General features: G+C 45.9%; 1 protein-coding gene across 1 annotated transcript; it reads left to right on the top strand.

Moving 5' to 3' along the window:
• Positions 1-10,887: 10,887 nt before the first annotated feature.
• Positions 10,888-21,071, top strand: MRPL42 (mitochondrial ribosomal protein L42). The gene is made up of 6 exons (XM_084261959.1): positions 10,888-11,156; positions 12,545-12,716; positions 17,139-17,202; positions 18,201-18,285; positions 19,540-19,703; positions 20,956-21,071. Exons 2-6 carry the CDS (start codon positions 12,632-12,634, stop codon positions 20,999-21,001), a joined length of 444 nt encoding a protein of 147 aa, XP_084118085.1. The 5' UTR covers positions 10,888-11,156; positions 12,545-12,631; the 3' UTR covers positions 21,002-21,071.
• Positions 21,072-21,464: the final 393 nt, after the last annotated feature.

The following is a 21,464-nucleotide window of genomic DNA, read 5'->3' as shown; positions in this document are numbered from 1 at the left end:
GCGCGAGGCTTCCGGCGGCACCGCCCTCCTGCGCGGAACGCCGGGCAATGTAGGCCGCGCCCGCCCGCCCGGCCGCTCGCCGCCAGCCCGTTGCCGCTGCTGCGGGGCGCTGAGGGGGCGAGGCGGTCGCCTCGGCGGAAAGGGGATCTCTGGACTGCCCGCGGGCACCAGCGCGGCGGAGGGGGCGCTGGGAGGGGACCGGGAGCGGGGAGCCGGGAGGCGGCGGGAGGGTCGGGCTGTGTCACCGCCCTCTGCCTGAGGCCGCGCCTCCCCCGCCGCGGGTGGCGGGACGAACCCGCCGCCGCTCTTCACAGGGCGGCGCGTTGCCCCAGTCTAAAATGGGCCGGGGCGGCAAGCCTGCGGGTCTGGGAGGGCGGCTGCTTCTCCAAGTCCTGTGGGCAACGCCGGGGGTCAGCGGCCTCCTAAGCCACCTGGGGACGAGCTGGCATAGCCCGGCTGCCCGTGCTGCTTACGCTGCTTTACCCCCTCCGTGAGGCGCCCCGGCTGTCTGCAAAGGCAGGAGAAGACCCCTTATAGTAAATGTGTGGGGTCACCGCGCAGCGCTGACAGCACAGGGATTCCATCGGCACGCTTTGTGCCCGGCAGTGCTACAACGTGTGCTATCTCCTCATTTTACGCAGGGTTAGTGTCACTAAACCTGTTGCAAATATAGCTTAGAGCATCTTTGTCTTAACACACAGTTAGTGACCCTTCTCTTTTAGCAGAAAGAGAAGTTAGACTATAATTACCAAGTGAGCATCCCAGGTCATTACTACAGCTGTATAGTAATAGTAACATCTGGCACCATGCATCATTATTGGTGGGAAACAAAAGCACAGAACGATGAAGTGATTTGCCACAGGTTACCAAGCAGCATAGCAGCACAGCCAAGGAATAGGGCCCTGCCTGCATACATAGAATTGCCAGGCAAGTGTTTCCTCCTAGTTTAAAAACAGAACTTCTAGATGATCTATATAGTTTCTGTACCCTCTGGTAGAATGTAAAGTTCACTGACACTAGCAAATCTGGACCATGTCATTTCTGGAACATCTTCTGTAGGCTAAAATGTAAGCATTTATACTGTTACACAGTGGCTACAATAACATGAAGCACCTGTCAGAAGAGTGGTGTGCCTCCTTCCTTCACCCTCCCTACAATACCTCCCCAAAACTTGACGGGTTTTCCTTCCCTGTCCTTCTCATGGAGCCGTTGGCACTAAACAAGTTGAGTTGGTTTATGCTATTTGATATCCTCAGCTGTTAGACGCTGGTAATGCCAAACTTCATGTCAGTTAATGAAAACCCATAATCCCTGCGAACTCTCAGCCCTTTAAGCTCCCAGTTCCTCTCCTACCTACCTGAACGCAGCTTTCCCTGAAGTCAGTCAAATCACCCATGACTCGAGATGCCCCAAGAGGGGTGCATGAGAGCAGCTTTGCAGCATTGGGGCTTACAGCATTTGTGGATGACACCCCCTCATTCTGCAGAGGAAGAGGGGTGAGTTCATTTGCATACATCAGCGAGTGAAAGGTCGGTGTTTAGATGCCAAACCTGCTCTCCCTAGTTACACACAGAACTATTCTTCAGTCATGGATTTTTCTTTTCACTTCATTATTACAGCCTGTTGCTACTGCTAAACAAGAGCGAGTAGATACCTTTGTGTACTCGGTACATCCACAGTACTTGCCATCTAATACCTAAAAAGGTGAAATGCTGATTTTTAGAAAAAAAAAAAGAGTCTCCTAAGCTGGAGAAAAATCCTTCTAAGAGAGTGTGCTTATCAGCTGCATGTCAGATAACGAAGTATAGTACATCTGGTGCCTTAGAATAAAAAATTATATAAAAATATAATTATAAAAAATATAGTAAAATTCTAAATGTCTAGATCCTCACAAAGGCTTGCTCTGCAGTGAATTTCACACAGCATAAGCACAGTAACACCTTCTCAAACTGTCTGTCGCTGGGGAGAGCAGTGAGATTGGTATAGAATGAATTGACGACGCCTGGTGATGACCACAGCGCAGTGCTGACCCCACTGTGTGAGTAACTGCTCTGCCCCTGAGCGGTGTGTGGATGGGGTAGAGGATCTAACTGGTTTCCAGGGGTGGGATTACAGCAAACTTCGCTTAGGAAGCCAAGGGGAAAAAACAAAAAAATCAGCCCAGAAGGTTAGTGAAAAGAGGAAAATACCATTCATATCATCCTGAAACGCTGCAAATAACTGAGCATATTTGTAATCGTGTTGCTATGGCACCGAGTAATAACTGGGAGCCTTGGTTTTGAGATAGCATGCTGACATATGTAGCAGGAATGCAAATATTTGGGTTATTTGAAAAATTGCACTCGCCATTCTCAATTCCCTGAGAATTTTATGAAAGTGGGAAGTAAGAAAAATCGTTGGTGGGAATCTCAGTAGGAGGAGCACTGCGTGACTCCAACTCTTTAATTAGACATTAAAGAGTCTTTACGGGGCCATACCCTCAAGACCAACATAATTGGAAATCTTTTGTGGAATTACTTCTTTTTCTCTGTTTCTGCCTTCCCCGACTCTGATTTCTTTGGGGTTGTTTTGTTTTTCTTTTACCCTTCTCTTGTAATTCTGACCATCAAAGGATGGGCACAAATGGAAGAAAACATGAGCCAAAAGATGCTGTTTAGGTTTGATGTGAGTAAAAGGCCACTCAGTTTCTTGAAAGTGCTGGAACCTCTGCTCTGTGAACCTTGCCATGTGTCTGTGAGATACAGCAACAGTGGAGCTCAAACAAATGCTCATGAATGTTGCATTCAATGTCCTCTTTCAAGTATTGTGGACCAGGAATCTTGCTTCAGCCTTAAGTTGCAGCAAGTCAACCTGGCAAGATATTATGTCTTGAGAGTTTTCATTGCTCAACTTGTGGCCTGGCATGTCCTGGGAAAGTTGTGGTTTTTGTGACACCTCTTTTACTGGCTCCTCTTCAGAAGAGGCTTTTGAAGTCCGATTGCTCAGGAGATGGCAGTGAACAAACCCACTGTTTTCCGTGGTCCTATCTACAAAGACATAGCTCTTAGAGTCCTCAGCCACTCTGGCTCCTACAGGGACTGCAGCAGAAATCCCCAAGTACCCCTATGGGTGCTGGAAAAGCCATCCAAACTGGCTACTCCAGAATACTGACTTCAGGCTTTGCTTCTTTGTGTTCCCTCTTTATCCAAGGATATCTTACAAGAGAAGCTATCATAAAAATTGTCCTCCTTTTACAGCATTCCCAAATTCCCAAAGGAGGTGACTTAATCCTCTGAATCAGCGCTGGAACAAGATGCCTAAGTGCCAGGGGAGTTTTGTCTCCTCAAGCTAGCCACACCCCACAAAGGTTCTTACATCTTCCAGGTGCTCTCCCAAACCATTGACCTTCCAGTGTCTAACTTTGCCCTTCAGGATTTTCCACTGGGCCATAGTTGCCACTGGGAGTGGGTTCTGGACCACAGCCCACACCACTCTGTGTGCATATCCTCCATTAGGCACATGTCTTGGAAGACATCCTTGGAGAAGCACCATAGGTGATCCAGCCTAGCATGCTTCTGCTTTCTGCTTCCCTGGGTGGAATAATACTTCAGCACTCCTGCTCTAGAGGTCAAGGTTGTTGCTAAAATGTTTTTTTTTTTCCTCTGCCAGATTATTTGTTTTGAGAAGTATGGCACAGGGATTCTTTATTAATCCCATTTTTCAAAGCCCCATATACCATTAAACATATGACACTGCCATTAAACCACCTAAAAAAAGTTTCTTGAAGGGTATGGAAGGGGGGACAGAGAAAAGTAGAGAACTAAAAGTGGATGCAAAAAACTAGCTTTCCACAGTGCTGCATGTGTAGTTTGTGAAAATCTGCAGAGTGTTTCAGCAATCTTTATTTTTACTTTTTTTTTTTTAAATGGAAGTTTGATGAAAAAAAATCCTGCTTTCATCATAAGTGTTGTAATTAATGAAGTCATGCATTCTTATTTAGACAGCTGCCCTCCCTGGCTCAGCCCAGTATTTTTCTTTTGCTGGGCTGAAAGATTTAGGTGCAACTTGTTTGGGAGTATATTAGACTGATAATTTTGTTTAAAATACATTGAAACTTTTCATTAGACTCATTGCCTGGAATTCTGCCTGATGCTGTCTTAGCAGGGGTGATTGCTAACTCTTTGCTCCAGTGATATCCTGAAATAAACCCTGCACCTCAGGCAGAATGTAAGGAAATCTGGGAATGTCATGTGTTTGTATTTGTCGGACACATGCTGATAAATAGTTGAAGGACATCAAACAGGACTCTGGGTGGTTGTACCGCCCTTAGATCAGTAAATGGGCTGCTAGCTGCTATTTTGACTTGTGGTGGTTTGGCCCTGCCTGGAGGCCAGACGCCCACCAAAGCCGCTCTATCACTCCCCTTTTCAGCCAGACAGGGGAGTAAATATCTATTGAGCGGCTTAGCAGTCGAGATAAGGACAAGGAGAGAGAAATAATAATAATAGGAGTTTCATAGCAAAAGCATATGAAGCTGATGATACACAATGCAGTTTCTCACTGAACCTCACAACTCAGGCCGTACAGCTCAGGGCTGCCTCGGAGTTGGACCGTCCCCAGAAAGTGTGTATCCTTCAGGTGCCTCCACCCACTCTGGTGTGGGGTCCTCCACAGGATGTAGATGGGACCTCTGCTCCCCATCATTATCCATGGGCTGCAGGGGGACAACCTGCTCCACCATGATCTTCCCCACAGGCTGCAGGGGCATCTCTCTCTCCTTTGCCTGGAGCATCTCATCCCCCCCTTCACTGGCCTTGGTGCCTGCACAGTTTCTTACACCTTCTCACTCCCTTCTCCGGTGGCAAAAAGCAGCTGCTTGTGGTTTTTTCTTCTTAAATGTGATTCCCAGAAGCGCCGTGACCATCGCTGATGGGCTCGGCCTTGGTCAGCAGCAGGTCTGACCTTGAGCCAGATGGTGTTTATTGGGCCTGCATAGAGCTTCTAGCTGCTTCTAGCTGCAAAACTACAACATGACTCCACAGATTTGTGTCAGGGGTGGCCTCAACTCCTGTCTCGCCTGCCCCGAGGGAGCAGTGCCACCCGTGCTGCTTCCTGATGCTTTGCTTCTGAGATCAGAGCACCTGAAAATGCAGGTTCATTTTAGAAAAGGGATTTTGTCACGCTACAGTTGCTGCTGGCTGGCTTTACTAAAGCAACATTCCTACTTGCACTTCAGAGGAAACATAAGTATGGTGTTCAGTAAGACCGGGGTCACCGGTAGTGCCCATTTACATCAGAGTTCATTCCTACAGCCCAGCTCCACCAAGGCCTGATTCCACAGGTGTAGTTTCCTGGCAGGGTTACACCACTTAGTATTTGCCTTGCTGTTAAAGAGAGCTCCTGCCCTCCTCCTCTGCCACACGCCGCTGCTCCTTTGGGTCACATCATGATCTCACAGAAGATGAGCTGATCAAAAACGTGAATAGTTTCTGGGTGAGCAGGGAGCTGATGTGAACCACGCAGCTGTGTAGGTCTAGCACAAGAAAGGGGACAGGAGCCCATATGTGAGAGTACAAGAAGGGGAGCTCCTGCTCCCTCTCCCTGTGCTCTGCCCTATGTTCCTGATATGTACTACTGGAAGGAAAGGATCAGGATTACTCCTTCCTGCGGCAGTCACCATCCTTTTGGCTGATATGATCTTGTCCCACCACCCCGATATGAAGGCCAGGATGGAGAGCACCATCCTCCTCTCACAAATCCATAACCATCACATCATCCCTGGGATGACAGCAGTTCTGAGAATTAAGTTAGGCAACCGCCTTATTCACCAACAAAGTGCTCTATAATGTCACCATAGGCAGAAGAGATAAACAGATAATTGGAATTATGCAATTAATACTCCCACAACAATTCAACACAGCTGCTGACCATCTTCCTATGACAGCTTTTGCTGTCATTGAGTTACTCACCAAGTGGGTACATCCAGGCCAGCAGAACCTGTGGCTGACTAATCTTACTTCCTCCTCCTGCCCCCCCCTTGCAATCTTATAAAAGTTATACTGCAATTACAACTCTTATTTCAAACCCCAGGTTCTTTGTTTGCATAAAAGTTTTATATTCTTTCAAGTATTGTAGAAAGTCTGCAAAAAACAGATGTATGTATGTACATTCGCATACAGTATGAATTTGCATGGTAATACCTAGATTTTATGTTAAAACCATCCTTTAGTAAATCCCAGAGTATTTTACAAGAGTTATGATGCCCTATGTACAAATGGGCAAGGAAGTGCAGTGTTTTTCACTTAGCACTAATTGTGAGAGTGGCTGGACAATTTCTGAACGATCTTAACTGGCTCTACTGGGTGCAGCTCTTTTGGGAGAAGATAAAGCCCACCAGCTATGTGTTTTACCAGCTTAGGATATCGGAATGGGGTGCTGGGAGAAGGAGCCTTCGCTGCAGCAAATAACTTCTGATGTCTTTTCATTAATCAGCTGCTTGAATAGAGGTGTGATATTGCTTACTTGAACTACAGCAGTCAACAGGAACACAAATTATCTCGGCTGCGTGTGGCCGCTACAGGCACTTCAGCTTTGTCATCTGTTATTGAGGTGTCATAGCTTGACTCCTTACGAGATGGTGTGAGATCTGCTGAAGAATGATAGCCTACTGATGTAAGTGTTGGCATTTACTCTGGGTGTTTACAGATGGACTTAAAACATAGAAATTTGTCTGGCTACAGCATAACATGAGAAGATATGAGAATTAAGACCAGAACTAAACCACAGTGTCTCATTAGAAATGTGTGCCCTACATTTATAGAATAATCTGACAAAGAATATGATATGTTATTTCAGGAGTGAAGGTTTGTCCATCTCCCCTTGTGAAGAAACCGTCTCTACAATAAAACAAACCTATCCATTCACAGATTCAGTTCCACCTCTAGGTATGATTGTATAGTACCTTATCTATTCCAAATTTAATGAGAACAAAGGAAGCCAAGTGCTTATTCCCAGAAGATATTAAAACGTAGGTTTCTATGAAAAAAAATCATTTTGCTAATGAGCAGCCTGAGTGATTTTACTGAGAAACCATTTCCTATACATGCTGCTGCAGCAGAAGAGCTACAACAACCAGGTCCTGGTTTTCCATTTCCCACAAGGAGCGTGCACGTGCATGTGTGTGCCATACACAAAATCCCACGCCACTCCAGATGCCAGCTCTGATTTATAAATTTGTTCTTCTAAAACAGAGCCAGCCAACACAGTCCTGCCCTCCTCACTGCACACCTTCTGTTGACTGACCGTGTAGGGCGCAGTTGTGGTTTATCACTCAGAGCGTTTCCTGGAGAAGTTTGTAATTGGCTGTTTGAGTTACACCAGATGATGGCTGTTCATCACTGAGAGAGCAACCTGGAAACAAAACTGCTCAGGTTTCCAAAGGCGTGAATTCCCAGGGGTCTGGAACTCATCACCGTTAGTGCCTCCACAGTATTCCCGCAGTGAATGGTGGGAACAACCTTCGCTGTTCTCAGAGAGAGCGAGCAGCTCTCCTCTTTGCTGTCTACACCCTGCTGAAGCAAGCAAGGAGGCTGGCAGTTATTAATAACCCCATCTCCAGACATGCTGGAGAAATGTGTAGGCACACTACTGAAGCGATTCTCAGCTCCCTACCACAAAGTTGTAATCCCTCAGAACATGCTTCTAAGAATAGACTGGCGGAATATTATGTGTCAGGGAGGGGGTAGACCTCCTCTACTGTCTCCTAAAAATAAAATTCCTTTTTATAGAAACTGTCTTAAAATAGACTGGAAGCTTAACAGGGAACGTGGTTTCTGTTTTCAAAAAATAAAAGTTCTGCATTACCTTCAGTTGCAACCCTTTCAAACTGGGATTTAAGTTACAAGATGTGCTGTTACAGTGATGATTTAAAAGCACACTTTTCCAGAATAAAATCATTACAGAAATACCCCCAGGTTACCTCTGATTTAAAACTAACTATGCAAAAATCAGGCAGTATGAAAAATCTAGTGAAGGCTGTTTAGTGAATCAAGATTCCAGAGGGCTGCCAAGCATTCCCAATGAGTTCACATGAGGGACAGAAGATTGCTAACAGTTACTGATGAACCTTGCAAGCAATACTCCATCATGGTGATGGGAAAGAGTCTAAAGATGTGGTAGCACTAGGCAAGATACCAGAAATCCTCCCCATGGCTGCCCTCCTGTCAGGAATCAGGCTGTCCTCCTGTTTGGAATCAAAAATTCTCCCCAGAGACTCAAGTAGCAATAAATAAATGACCTGTAAAGGCTGAAGAAGTGGGCCCATGAGAACATCATGAGGTTCAACAAGGCCAAATGCAAGGTCCTGCACCTGGGCTGGGGCAATCTTCATCATCAATACAGGCTGGGAGATGAAGTGATAGAGAGCAGCCCTGCAGAGAAGGACTCGAGGGTGATGGTGGATGAGAGGGCAATTTTCTAAGGGACTAGTGAGAAATTTTTAAAAATTGATTTTTCTAACAGATGCTGCTCAATAGAGAGAAAATAAGGGTGTTTAAAAAAAAAAAGAAAAAATAAATAAGTGTTTTATGCTGGAGAAAGCAGCAGGTGTGGTTTGCAGTGGTGTCCAGCTGGGAAGGGAGTTAATTTCCAGGTTTCAATGGACAGCAAAGGATGTTTGTCTCCTGCACGGATGAACGAATACCCTTTGAGAAGGCATCTGAGAATCAGAGATGTCAACCACAGTCATCATCATCACTGAGTACAGGCAATCTTTCCAAGCAGCTCTGACAGCTAAGTCATGAGCACCTTCGAGATAAGCCAGAGAAGCCTTAATTTCAGTTAGTATTTCCTAGGAAACTAGAGCAAGGCCTCATGCACTTGTGTAACAGGTTCACACACAAACACTGACACACTACACACGACAGCATCCTGTGCTGAGGGACGCAGCAAGGTGCATTTGCTCACAGGTGTATTGCACTGCAGCCCTCCAGGAGAAAGGCCAGAACATTGAGCAGCAGCTCCCCCACTGCCACCAGCTGCTCCTGGTCAGAAACTTGGCAACAGGCACTTTGAAGTAACTCTGATTATCCTCACTATGCCTACAGAGAAGATATTCCCCAAGCTCAGCCTTTAAATGCAGTTTCACTCCTTTCTTTCAATAAGGCCATGCTTGTTTCAGACAGTTGATAACCATTTATTTTTGTCAACGCTGTCCTTGAGCTTAAAATCCCCAACATGTTTTCCTTGTCCATCAGTATAGCCGCTATCTTGTTTGTATCCAGCTTCAAAAGGCTGTTCTTCATCCACAAGCTGACCTCATCCTAGCACAAGGATTTCCTTGTGGGAGTCATGACCAGATAAAACTGTGTTGTTCCTGGTGGGTGCCTGAGCCCAGATCAGACCGCTCTGCAGCTGCACATAGAAACTCAATGGGAACGATGGAGAGTTCTGGTTTCCACAAACATGGAGGAGTCCTTTAGTGGAGATGCAGTCCCCCCACCTCGGCGGCATCTCTCCAAGTAGTATGTAAAATATTTTGGTCCACCTCTGCTGCTTCTCTCTACGGCTTACTGAATCTAGTATTGCAAGAAGGCCGAGAATGGATGCCTTCCACCTTCCACTGCCAGGAAAAACATCCAAAAAGAAACATTTCTCTCTGCTAATGGAAAGGTTCAGCTCTCAACTAGCCATCTCTGGCTACACTTCTGTGACACTTCTGGAAGTTACCAGCCTAATTCCTACTCTGCAGCTACAGAACAAAGGTGGGCATTGCTGAAATTGAGAGGCATCCACTGACGGCTGCGTGAGACTGCCGTACCACAGCCAACGACCAGAAGAGACACAGTGGTTTGAAGGTATCTGGAAGAGGTTGCGGCCTTTTCAGAAGGAATTATCCAAGACTCTCCAAAAGAGTAATTCTATGAGAGGAACAAAGACACGGTTGGCTGTGCTTTGCGGGCACGCAAAAGCTTATAGCGCTGGAGTCACTTCAGGTAAGGTGACTGATTTCTGTCTCTACTTCTCGTCTGCTATCAGTGTTCTATTAATATACCATTGTCTTTCAAATGCTTTGTGACTCAGTCTGCAGAAGAACCAAAGCGAGTAGCCCCAGAGCAGCAGCGTGCCCGGGACACGGGGATTGGGATTTCTGTGAGCCTTAAAACACGTGCAGCACGCAGACAGCTCAGCAGGAAAATACACACCAGCGTTCCTCTCCTCTGGAGTTGCCACAGAGGGGCTGGCTGGCGCAGAAGCTGGCTCAGGTGCGTGAAGGCCAGCTTTCCTCAGGAAAAGCCACTGCAGGTACTGTGGAGGTTTGGCAGGCTGAACAGAGCGAGCTGCTGCGTGTTTGACCCTGGAAAGCAAGCAGGCTACGCTCACAAGCTCCTGAAACAACCAATAACGACTATAAATGTCCCTTCAGATTGTAAGACCAGAGGGTGTGTTTTGCAGGAGCGCGTGGGGTGAGGTGATCCTTCAAGGTCGCTTGCAACCCAAACCTTTCTGTGACTCTGTGCCCAGAAAGAGACGCTGCCCCCGCTCAGGCCGGCGCTGCTGCCCGGTGTGGGGTATTTCACACCTCGCTTGAGCAGCTGCTGCCGATGCCGGGGTGCCCCAACGCCCCTCACCCGCTGCCGGTGCCCGAGCAGCTCGCAGCTCTCCAAAACCCGCCCCCGGGACTGCCGGGGAGCACCAGGGACAAGGATAAGGACGAGCGCGGAGTGCCCTGAGCAGGCTCGTAGCCCCTCAGGGTTAGCTGCCGGCGCTGGGGCGGTGCTGGGCGCGGAGGGAGGTGGCAGCGCCTCGCCCCGCCCGGGGTAGGCCCCCTCCGCCCGGCCGCACTACATCTCCCGGCGTGCCGCGGGGCTGCCACCGGAACCGGAACGGAGTTAGGCGCTGCGGCCGTCGGTGTGCTGCTGGGGGGCCGCGGTGGCCGAATAGGTGGCGGCTGTGTTGGCGCGGGCGGGAAGGCGGCGGCCACCGCCGTCCCCTCTGGGCTGTGGCCGCTGGGGCGGGCTGTGGCGTCCGCGCCGGGAAAGCGGTCGTTTCTGCGGGCCGCCGTCGCTGGGGCCCGGGCCCGCCGCCGCGGGCAGGGCCGCTCCGCCTGGGGATCGCGCTGTGCAGCGCTGCCCCCCGCCCCGTTCCTGCGGTTAGTGCCTGGCGCCGGGGAACCCGAGGTAGGCCTCCGGGAGGGGCCGTGGGGTACCTTCGGGAGGTTAAACCCCCGCCTGTCGCTGTCTGGAGCATTCTGGGGTTTTTAGCAGCCTGCAGACCCGGTTTTATAACGGGCGCTCTTTTGCTCGCTTCCGTGGCTTCTGTTCTTTTTAAGGTGGATGTTCTTTAATGCTGGAAGTATCGGGGTTCGCGTCCCTGCTCGCTGCAGGCAGGCCTCGGAGGGTTTTCCGGGGTGGGGCTGTCCCCATCTAAGTGCCCTTGAGGTGACCCCCGGGGACGGGCCCATGCTTGAACCCTGGTCTGCTGCGTTCTCCTCTCCCTTTTTGCCGAGGAGCTTTCAGAGGGCGGGCGGGAGCAGCTCTGTGGGTGCCGCGTTAGTGTTCTCCACAGTCAGCAGCACCTCTCACAGGGAGAGAGAATCACGGGCAGTTGTAGAAGTGGTACAGGATGTGCTGTGGTGATGCTCCTGAGCACTAAATACGAAGTAGTTTTACAGAGGCCTTGTTTCTTCTGTGATGTTTCACAAGTATGTTTTTAAATTGTCTCTGGTGAGGATCTTATTGTCTGCAGGAAAAAAAAAACCAAACCGTTTTCTCTGAAGAGAAACTTACAATGATGCTTAAAGAAATCATAAAATAGTTCTGTGTGTTTCTGCTTCTGTTAAATTTGTGGTAATATTTAAGGAAATGGTGGTTTGTAGCTTTTTGGTGTATTGCTTTTGAGATGAAACCAGCTGCATCTAGGCAGTTTGTTAACTACAGTAGGTAAGTATGTCTGGTTTTATACTGGGTGGTGATATTCACAGAATCACTAGGTTGGAAAAGACCTTTAAGATCATTGGGTCCAACCACACCTGTCCTCTACTAAACCATATCCCTAAGTACCTCATCTACCCTTTTTTAAAACATCCAGGGATGGTGACTCAACCCTCTCCCTGGGCAGCCTGTTCCAGGCCCTGACAACTCTTTCAGTGAAGAATCTTTTCCTAACTTCTAATCTGAACCTGCCCTGGTGCAGCTTAAGTCCATGTTCACAGAACGAACAAGAAAAGCATTTTTCAGGACTAATTGTGTGGAGTGTGCAGAAGGAAGGATGCAGAATTTAAGTGGGTGAGTACTGGCAGAAAAATGGAGAAGACCCAAGATTGGAAGGTTTTGGGTTTTTTAAATTAATAGCATATATTCAAAGAACACCTCCTGCTAAATAAAGTCTTGTACTGCTTTTGACTATTAGAGAGGCAGGTGCTGGTATCTTAAACAATAAGGGTTTCTAAACAACTGACAAACAACGAGGATTATACTGCACTGATTTCATTTATCCGTAAGATACTCGGTAAATTCAGCTGTTGGTCTCTTGTACCCTGAGTAATGATAAACCTGGTTTCTTTCAGAGGGTGTTCTGCAGAAATAAACCAACACAGGTGTCCATTTGAGTCCCATCTTGTCCAGGGCTGGTTCCCCGTCTGTCTGCGGTCGGTATGGCAACACCACTCAGGGCTGCGTGGTCCGGCTTCCTCCGGATGCGTTCGGCAGCAGCCTGTAAGGAGCAGGCCCTGCTGCAGAGTAAGTACTGATGCAATGGTAGAAGTCCTGTGTGCAAATGTGTTCTTTGAGAGGCTCTCCCCTGTGCTGTTTAAAGTAATGGAAGCAATTTTATTTTCTATTTGAACAGAATCAAGTTTTACATTCTGTGTTCTCTGCTAATAGCTGAAGGATATCTTGGTACTTTTTTTTTCTTTCAGTGCTTCCACAGTTCACATATGCTTTTCTAATTAATTAATTAGCTTGTAAATACCACTCCTCTCACCACTGATTATATTTGAAGATTTAGATGTATTTTTTCAGACTTAAAAACAGTGGTGAGAAAAGGCTATGGTAATATCTCACTGCTTAACATAAACAGAGAACAAGTGAAAACAGGCAATATTATTGCTTAGGTTTTGCTCATTGTTTTAGGTGTCAGGAGAAAGATGGAGGGGAGAGAGGAAAGGTGGTAGAAAAGTCAGGAATTGAGAAAATACTAGGGACGTGTTACATTTTAGAAGTTAGTGGGAAAGGAGGAGGAAGAAATGCAAACTATTTGCAGTGCTATTTTACCAGAACACAACTTCTTAATAACTAAGAATGGTTTAATTGTAAAAAGTTAGAGCATGAAAGTGCTAACAGAAGTTCTAAACTTAAATAGAAGTTTTATATTTAAAATTCTTAAATATATTAGCCATATATAAATTTAAATTATAGAATTTTACATGTAAAACATTCCTGAGAGGAAAACAGCTGCAGAGAATGTTCTTGGTTCTCTCAGCTTGCCCAGTTCTGATGCACTGAATGCTTTCCCCCTTCATTATAAGCAGCCAAGAAGAATCTACCACCTTTTCTATCTCCCCTCCATCTTTCTACTGACACCTAAAACAGGGACCAAAACCTATTTCTATTAAAACTAGAGATGGTCTACATAGAATAACATGTCAAAAAAAAAGGTTGAAACCTTTTTGTGACTACTTTGCAAACAGAAAGCTCAGAACACACTAAGACTTGGTTCTTGTGACTGTAATTCAGTTCTTAAAAAGCAGTGATAGAAGAATAGAGTATTTCACTTGGGAAGGTCCTACAACGATCATCTAGTCCAACTTTCTGCCCACTTCATGGCTGACCAACAGTTAAATCATGTTCTGAAGGGCATTGTCCAAGTGCTTTTAAATGCTGACAGGCTTGGGGCATCAACCACCTTGCTGGCAGCCTCTTGCGGTGTTTGGGCCACCCTCTCAGTACAGAAATGCTTCCTAACATCCAGTCTAGCCCTTCGGCTCTGACCAGTGCACCATGAACCCACTCATCCCACAGTTGTACAGCTTGCCCAGAAGGACACTGTGAGGGACAGTATCACAGGCCTTACTCAAGTCCAGAAAAACTAACCTCACTGCCTTCCTCTCATCCACTAGGCAAGTCACCTTCTCCTAGCAGGTATTGAATTAATTACACAGGACTTTACCTTGACGAACGCGTGCTGATTGTGCCTGATGATTGCATTATTCTTGAAATGCCTTCCAGTAGAACCCAGTACAGTCTTCTCTGTAATTTTTCCAGAAGTGAGGTTAGACAAACGGGTCTGTAGTCCCCTGGGACTGCAATAACATCAGTGGGCTCCCAGTCAGGAGGGACCTCCCCAGAATCCAAGACCTTCATTTTCTAGATGATTGAGAGGGGTCCTGCCATGACATCCAATAGCTCCTTTCTGGGATGAACCCCATCAGGCCCTGAGGACTTAGGAACATCCAAGTTAGTCATTCCTGTTAGTCAGATGACCATCTTCATCAAGTATCCACCCAGTGTTTCCTTGAAGAGTCCTTCTTGTTACCTGGAACAACACTGGCCAGATTCAACTCTTAACTGAGCATTGGCCTTTTCCTCCTCTCTTTCTTCAAGGCCAGGTTGGATGGGGCCCTGAGCAACCTTGTGTAGATCCAGGCCTGGAGGTTGGTGGTCCTGCCTGTGGCAGGGGGGTTGGAACTCTATGATCCTTGGGGTCCCTTCCAACCCAGACCATTCTGTGATTCATGCATATAGGAACCACAACTCTGTGATCTTCCTGCAAAGCCTGACCTCACTTCCAGAGACCATACCATTCATATTTTCCTCTTGAGCTCCACAGGAAGCTCCCTGCTGGTCATCCAAGCTGGTCTTCCTTTCTGTTTGCTTGATTTACAACATAGTGGAATTGCCAACTCCTGTGCTTCTAATGGGTGATTCTTTAACAATGACTAACACTAGTGGACTCCTAAGTCCCCAAAAGCAGGTTCCCAGGGTACTCTCCTGGGTAGCAACTCTGTGTCCTTTTTTCTCATTGCGCCGAAAATGTTAAACTTGACCATTCACTGTGGCCACAACAGCCACCTAACATCACATCCCCAAGTCCTTCACTACTCAAAAATAGCAAGTCTAGGAGGGCATCTTTCCTAGTTGGCTCACTGAGTACTTGTAACAAGAAGTTACTTCCTATAAAACAAGAATTTCCAAGACCTGCTCGGCACAGCAGGATGATATTCCCAGTTGATGTCTGGGAAGTGAAAATCTCTGAGAAGGGCAAGGGCTGCTGATGCTAATTGCCTACAGAATAGCTTGTCAGTGTTTACATCCTGGCCAGGTGATCAGCAGTAGAGATGCACTACTACAACTCTTGGTTCTCCATTCCCCTAACCCTCCACCACATCACTGCTAACTGTAGGGGCTGTGCAACCAAAGCACTCCCTCACATACAGAGGGACACCTCCACCTCGCCTGCCCTGCCTGAGCAGCCTGCAGCCCTCCATCCCAGCACTCCAGTCCTGGGACTCATTCCACCCCATCTCACTCGTACCAACAGTATCATGCCTCTAGGAGCTGACCAGTGCTTCCAGTTCATCCCCTTTGTTTCTCGTACTGCATACGTGGCTGTACAAGCACTTTAGATATGCTCCTGAGTCCCCTGTGCTCCCAGGAGCAGTGTCAGTGTTCCCACTAGCATTGCCAGGCTGTGGTGATGCCATGCCAACCCTTAGCTTACCTGTTGTATTGCTGGTGGCGTGTTTTCCCCATTGGGACAAGCGGATCCCATCAGGCCCTGCTGTGGGGGGCTTCACTGGGATCAATCAGAAACGTGCATGTGAGCTTGTGCCAGGTTGCAGCAATGAAGGAAGGGGTTTGGCAATAGAAGTCAACTACAGCCACCTCCCAGGCCCACCTGGCTGTGGAGGGCAAGATGCCTGTGGTATGGCTCCTACATAAGGGAGCCAAGAGTTGGACTCGATGATCCTTATGGGTCCCTTCCAACTCGGGGTATTCTGTGACTTCCTGTCTTAACACCTTATGTTAGGTTTATGGTTGGACTTGATGATCTTAAAGGTCTTTTCCAACCTAAAATATTCTATGAAAAAATGGCAATGAAGTCATGGGAAAACTCAGTTGGAAGGGACTTTAAGTGGTCTGTGGTTCAACCTCCTGCTGAAAGCAGGCTCAGCTCTGCATTCACACCACGTCGCTTGGGGCTTTGTCCAGCTGGGTCTTTGAAATCTGCAAGCTCAGAGCCTGCAGAAACGTGCCAGAGCCCCAGTCCCACTGGTTGGCTGTCCTCATGAGGAAAATGTTTCTCTTCATATCCAGTCAGAGCCTCTTGTTTCAGCTTATGGGTGTTGTTTCATGTCCTCCCATGCACCACTGCAAACATACTGGATCCTTCTCCGCAATAACCCCAATCCTCATACATAGTCAGTCAGTGGGGGCTGCTGTTAAGTCTCCCCAAAACCTTTTCTGCTCCAGGCTGAGCCAGCTCCAGCCCCTGACCATCTGAGTGGGCCTTTGCTGAACTCACTCAAGTTTATCTTTTATTAAAGGCCTCCAAACTGCCTATAGTATCTGACAGCAGCTGAGTAGAGGGACATAATCCCTTCCTTCAGCTCACTTAGGACAGTCCCAGATACTCTTGTTTTTCTTTACTACTTGTAGTTTTTGTGATTGCTTTCCTTGGAGCAACAGGAACCTGGGGCAAGGGGTAAAGTTCTGTAGTGTGACAGCTGCCACGATGTGTGAGTTCTGTGGTTTACGTAACATGTAGCAGTTGCTGGCAAATTTGGGTTTCATAATAAATTTTGCTATGAATGAAATTACTGTCTTCTCTGTAAGTTAATGTTCTTTGCACATGTAAAGATATATATGCTCTGATGGTGAAAGCTATAGGTATTTTGTTCATACTGTGATTTTTCTTAGGAAAACAATACAGTTGGAAATGTAGACCGTAGCTACCTAGGTGCTGTACGCTTTGATTGCACTAGAAGCCTGTAGTAAAGTGAGCTTTGATTTAGACAGCATTTGGTCTCTGTTAACCTAAAGCTGAGTATGATTATAGTCCCTGATGAAGATTTAGAACAGATTGAAGATGTAAATGTTCTTACACTTGGCACGGCTCTGTTTGGTTTCACACGAGTTTTCTTTCCATGTGTTTTTTTGCAGCTGGAGCCGTGTGTCACGCTTGCCCTAAATCCACGTACTCAGTTCTCCCTGAAGACTACAACTGGTACTGAAACGTGCTTGTGTGTGTGTGTGTGTGTGTGTGTGTCTGTTTCATGTGATGCTTATCCCAGGGCTGCATTCTCTGTCGTGAAGCTGTCGTGTAACAGTATCAAATCCATCTCCTGCCAGTTTGGGATATATGCAGTAATTTTAAGTGAAGTTTCTGATGGTAACAACTGTGAAGTGACTATTTAAAAAAAATAAGCACAATGAAAAATCACGCAGGACTCATTCTGAAGGTGGTGGTGACCCCAGTACCCCTGCAGGTTTCTTTGTGAAGAGCAAAAGTAGGTAGGAGCAGATGTTCTCGTTGATGCTTCTTGTTAAGGCAAAGTCCTGGTATTATTGTGCTGCCAAATGGGAAACTTGAACAGAAACGTGACGAGAAGATAGAGATATAGTGAGAAACGCGGCATTCGTGTCATACGAGGCTTTAGGAAGCTGTTGTGTCATCAAAGTTAACAGGGAAGGAAGGTGTGAAGAATCGTATTCTCTCAAGGAAACTCTCAATAGGACTTTCTGTTCATTATGCTCATCATCTTTTACCAAATACAACAGTTGGAACCAAAACTAGGGCTTTAATTTCTGTTCTTTCTTGAGTAGGTGTCATAACCCTTAAAAGGGCATGCATGATGCGCTAGCAACCGCTGATGATCGTAACCCCCACACATTGCTGCAGTTTTATATGTAACTATTCAAAGTGTTAAAGACTTTCTCCACCCATACTTCCAGCTGTCTTTCATACTTTATTTTAGCCCTTCTTTCTTCTCTGTCCAATAAAGAAACACGAAGATGGCAGGAGAAAGGGGGGAAAAAAAATAATGTTCAGCTCAAATCTTTGTGACCCTTATTCTTAAGGGTTCTTTTATAGAAGGTTCTGAAGAATTCATGAATGCAGGGACAGATCTGGTTTCCTTTGGGGCTTAGGCTGTCTGAAAATTTTAATTTCAGAAAATGTGATGGGATCAATCTGTGTGTAAATCTTTATATTTTTTTTTATAGCAAAGTGGAACTTGCTGTGACATCAGATTTGAAGACAATTGTCTGCTACCACCCTTCGCTTGAGATTCCCTATGAGCATACAAAAGTATGTCCAATTGTACACGTTTTCATTTCTTACTGATGTAAAAATGAAAGCTGTTCATAACTTTGAGTCTTCAGGGCATCTTTTAGCACTTAAAATGCTGAGGTGCTTCTTATTATGTCACCAGCGTGTCTGTGGAGTAAGTAGATTATGAATATCGCTGCTACCGTGAGGAGGGTCTTGTTCTTAGTTGAACTGAGGGAAAGCCGCAGAGCAAGAAATGCTTGGATATCACAGGGGGTAGTAACTCAAGTAGAGTGAAAGGAGGCACTCAAACACTTGTGCTACAGAGAATACTAGTGTCTGTCTCTGAGCATGCTCCTCGGGGAGGATGTTTGGTGGGCAGGTCACAGTTGACACATCCTGCAGGATACAGATGCAGGAGAATACAACGAACTGCTGCTGTTTTCAACTTGAGCTTGAAATTTCATTTCCAAGTGCATAAATAGAACAAAAAATTATATAAGTATTGAATTTTTATCTATCACTTTCAACATGTTCTTCACACTGACAAAAGTAAGTCTAGATGAACTTCCGTAGTGTACTTTTCTTGTTTAAATTTCCAGTTCTCATGTGCTAGTAAAATGCCACTCATGGTAGCTGCACTGTGAAATTCTTCCTTCAGAACTTAAAACCTTGTAGCCCTCTTTGCCTGCAAGTTACATACCGGTATTTTTAATTCATCAGTTGCAAGTCTCCCAGGAAAAACAGGTTTAAAGGACTAAACCAAGGACAAGTATTTGTATCTGGTGCTAGTAGTTGGGTTTTGGGTTGAGAACAAACATCTTGGTCTTAGCAGGTATACAAACAATTAGGAAGTGACATTCTTCTCTAAGATGCAAATCATCTGAAAGCTTTTTTAGTGATGATGGTCATCACTATGAATAAATTTCTAAATAGGAATAATAATGAGTACTTTTGTATTAGTCAAACTGAAGCCTGTGATTCAGCTAATGAATTGTAAAGATGAGATCAGCAATGATGATGACAGCAGTGCTGATTTTAGGGGTAGGGTAATCAGCTCTAGCACCCTGGGGTCATGAGATGTTTCTGCACATCTACTCCATGCTGATGCTGTTCTGTTTGGGGGGGGGTGGGGAGGCAGTAAACAGCCCTTAAAATTACAAGTATTCTTCTGTAGTCCTTTGGTTTCAGCTGTTAAGCATAAATTGTAGTGCTCTCTATGTAGCTTGGCTTTTTTTCCTCAAAAAAAAAAAAAAAGGAGAAAAAGAAAATATATCACTCCTGTTTTTACAGCCCATACCACGGCCAGATCCAGTGAATAATAACGAAGAAACCCTGGATCAAGTTCTGAAATCCAGATTGGATAAGAAAGAGCTAAAGAACAGTACAGGTCCTACAATTGAAGAGCTCAGCAAAATGTTTTACACAACAAAACATCGCTGGTATCCTGTGGGGCAGTAAGTATTTTCTTTTCCACTGTTTGGTCCTTTGGGATGTAAAACAACATGCAGGAATAAGTTAAAGACTAGATTCAACCTAGGGTAAGTCAGGTGAGACGAGGTAGTGTTAGGACATGGGCTACAAAGTAGAATCTTAACTGCAGCATTGTGTAAAGGGAAGGTTGGATTTTGTGAGGATTTTTAACACTGGCACTTTGGTAGCCTTTGCAGCCTTTTATTCATTCTGTAAAATGTGTCATGGGGTGGGAATTTTTCCTGCCTTCTAGTTAGTACTGGCTCAGGTGATGGATTAAAGTTGCAAAGGTGAAGTCAGCGTAAGAGACTCTAGTACACAAAGTGCCCTCAATGGATAAAACCAAATACAGCTTGCAAATTTGCACTGTCTGCTCCTTAAAAACTTTCCAGACAAAACCAGACTGGGGTGAGTAGAGGGGCTTCATTTGAAATGGCAAAATATTCAGAATGCTAGGAGGAGGAGAGGAGCAGATACAGGTGACCAGGCTTGCAGAGGAACTTAGACGTTCAGATACACTGCTGGAAACAAACTGCACTGTACTTCGTGTCTCTCCTTGCCAGTTGGTGTTACTGCAACTTTTGGTAGCTGCTGGTTTTATACCTGTGGAGACTTGATGCGAGCAGATTATTGGGTTTTTCCCCCCTTGTCCACAGAAAGCTTTGTAATTATTGTGTTTTGAGAGCAGATAAAAGGAATGAAACGGTGGAGCTTTCTGTGGACAAAGGGTAGCTGTCGCTTTAATGAACATCAAACAGGATCTTCATTGTTTCAGGGTGTGCAATTAAGAGGGAAGTAGGGATCATTTTTGTTTTGAGGAGTTTTCTTTTTAGCTTGTCTGCAAAACATTACACTATTTAACATACAGTCTGGCAGAACTGCTTTAAATGTCAAGACTCTTTGTTCTGTAGCAATCATTTTAGCCAAAGGAAAAGCTGACCATGTAATAAAATTAACTTTACACAAAGGATTAAAGATAAACAGCAGCATTTGTACCCATTCAGCTGAAGAACTGATTGGATTATCATGTGCTTATAGCAGATATAGCAACAGAAATGAGTAGTGTTACATAACTCCATGGACAACACAGATGACATCTAATGAGTGGTGCTCCTGGATCTTGTGTTTTACTTGTGTAACCTCCAGACCACTCTTGGTGGGGGAGGAGGAGAGAGGATCAGGAGAATCAAAGACTGTCCAAAGCTACCATTCACCACAGCCTTTTTTTCCTTCTAGGTATCACAGAAGACGGAAGGATCCTAATCCTCCTAAAGACAGATGATTGGGCTAACTTCTTGTTCGTCAGCACTTTGCTATTAAACTGTGTTGGAAATAAAAACTACAGAAAGTGAGATGTTTGGCAATTCTCTGCGAGTGCTCAAACAGAAACACCCATAACTAAATTTGACTGGTTGCTACTTCAACTAGTTTGACAGAGAAACAGCAGAACCACACTGCTGGAACAAGGATCCGGTAAAGGCTTTTGTACATGCACGAGTGTGTGACTCCTAGAACTGGGGGTAGCAGGTGATGAATGGGGAGCTCTGATTGAAGTCAGTCAGAGGCTTATGGTCAGTAAAGTGAATGCAGAGAGGCAGAATGTCAAAATGGGAAGTCTAGAACCAGACACGTTAGGGTTTGGTGGGATTTGGGGGGGGCTAATCTTTTTTTATTTTTTAAATCTAGTAACTGAAATGCAGGTGAGCTCGAATGCTGAGGTATTAGTGAAATAGTAGTCATGAAAA

This window comes from Gallinula chloropus (genome assembly GCF_964237585.1).
Source record: "Gallinula chloropus genome assembly, chromosome: 1".
NCBI lineage: Eukaryota > Metazoa > Chordata > Aves > Gruiformes > Rallidae > Gallinula > Gallinula chloropus.
This window is presented reverse-complemented; position numbering and strand designations above follow the sequence as displayed.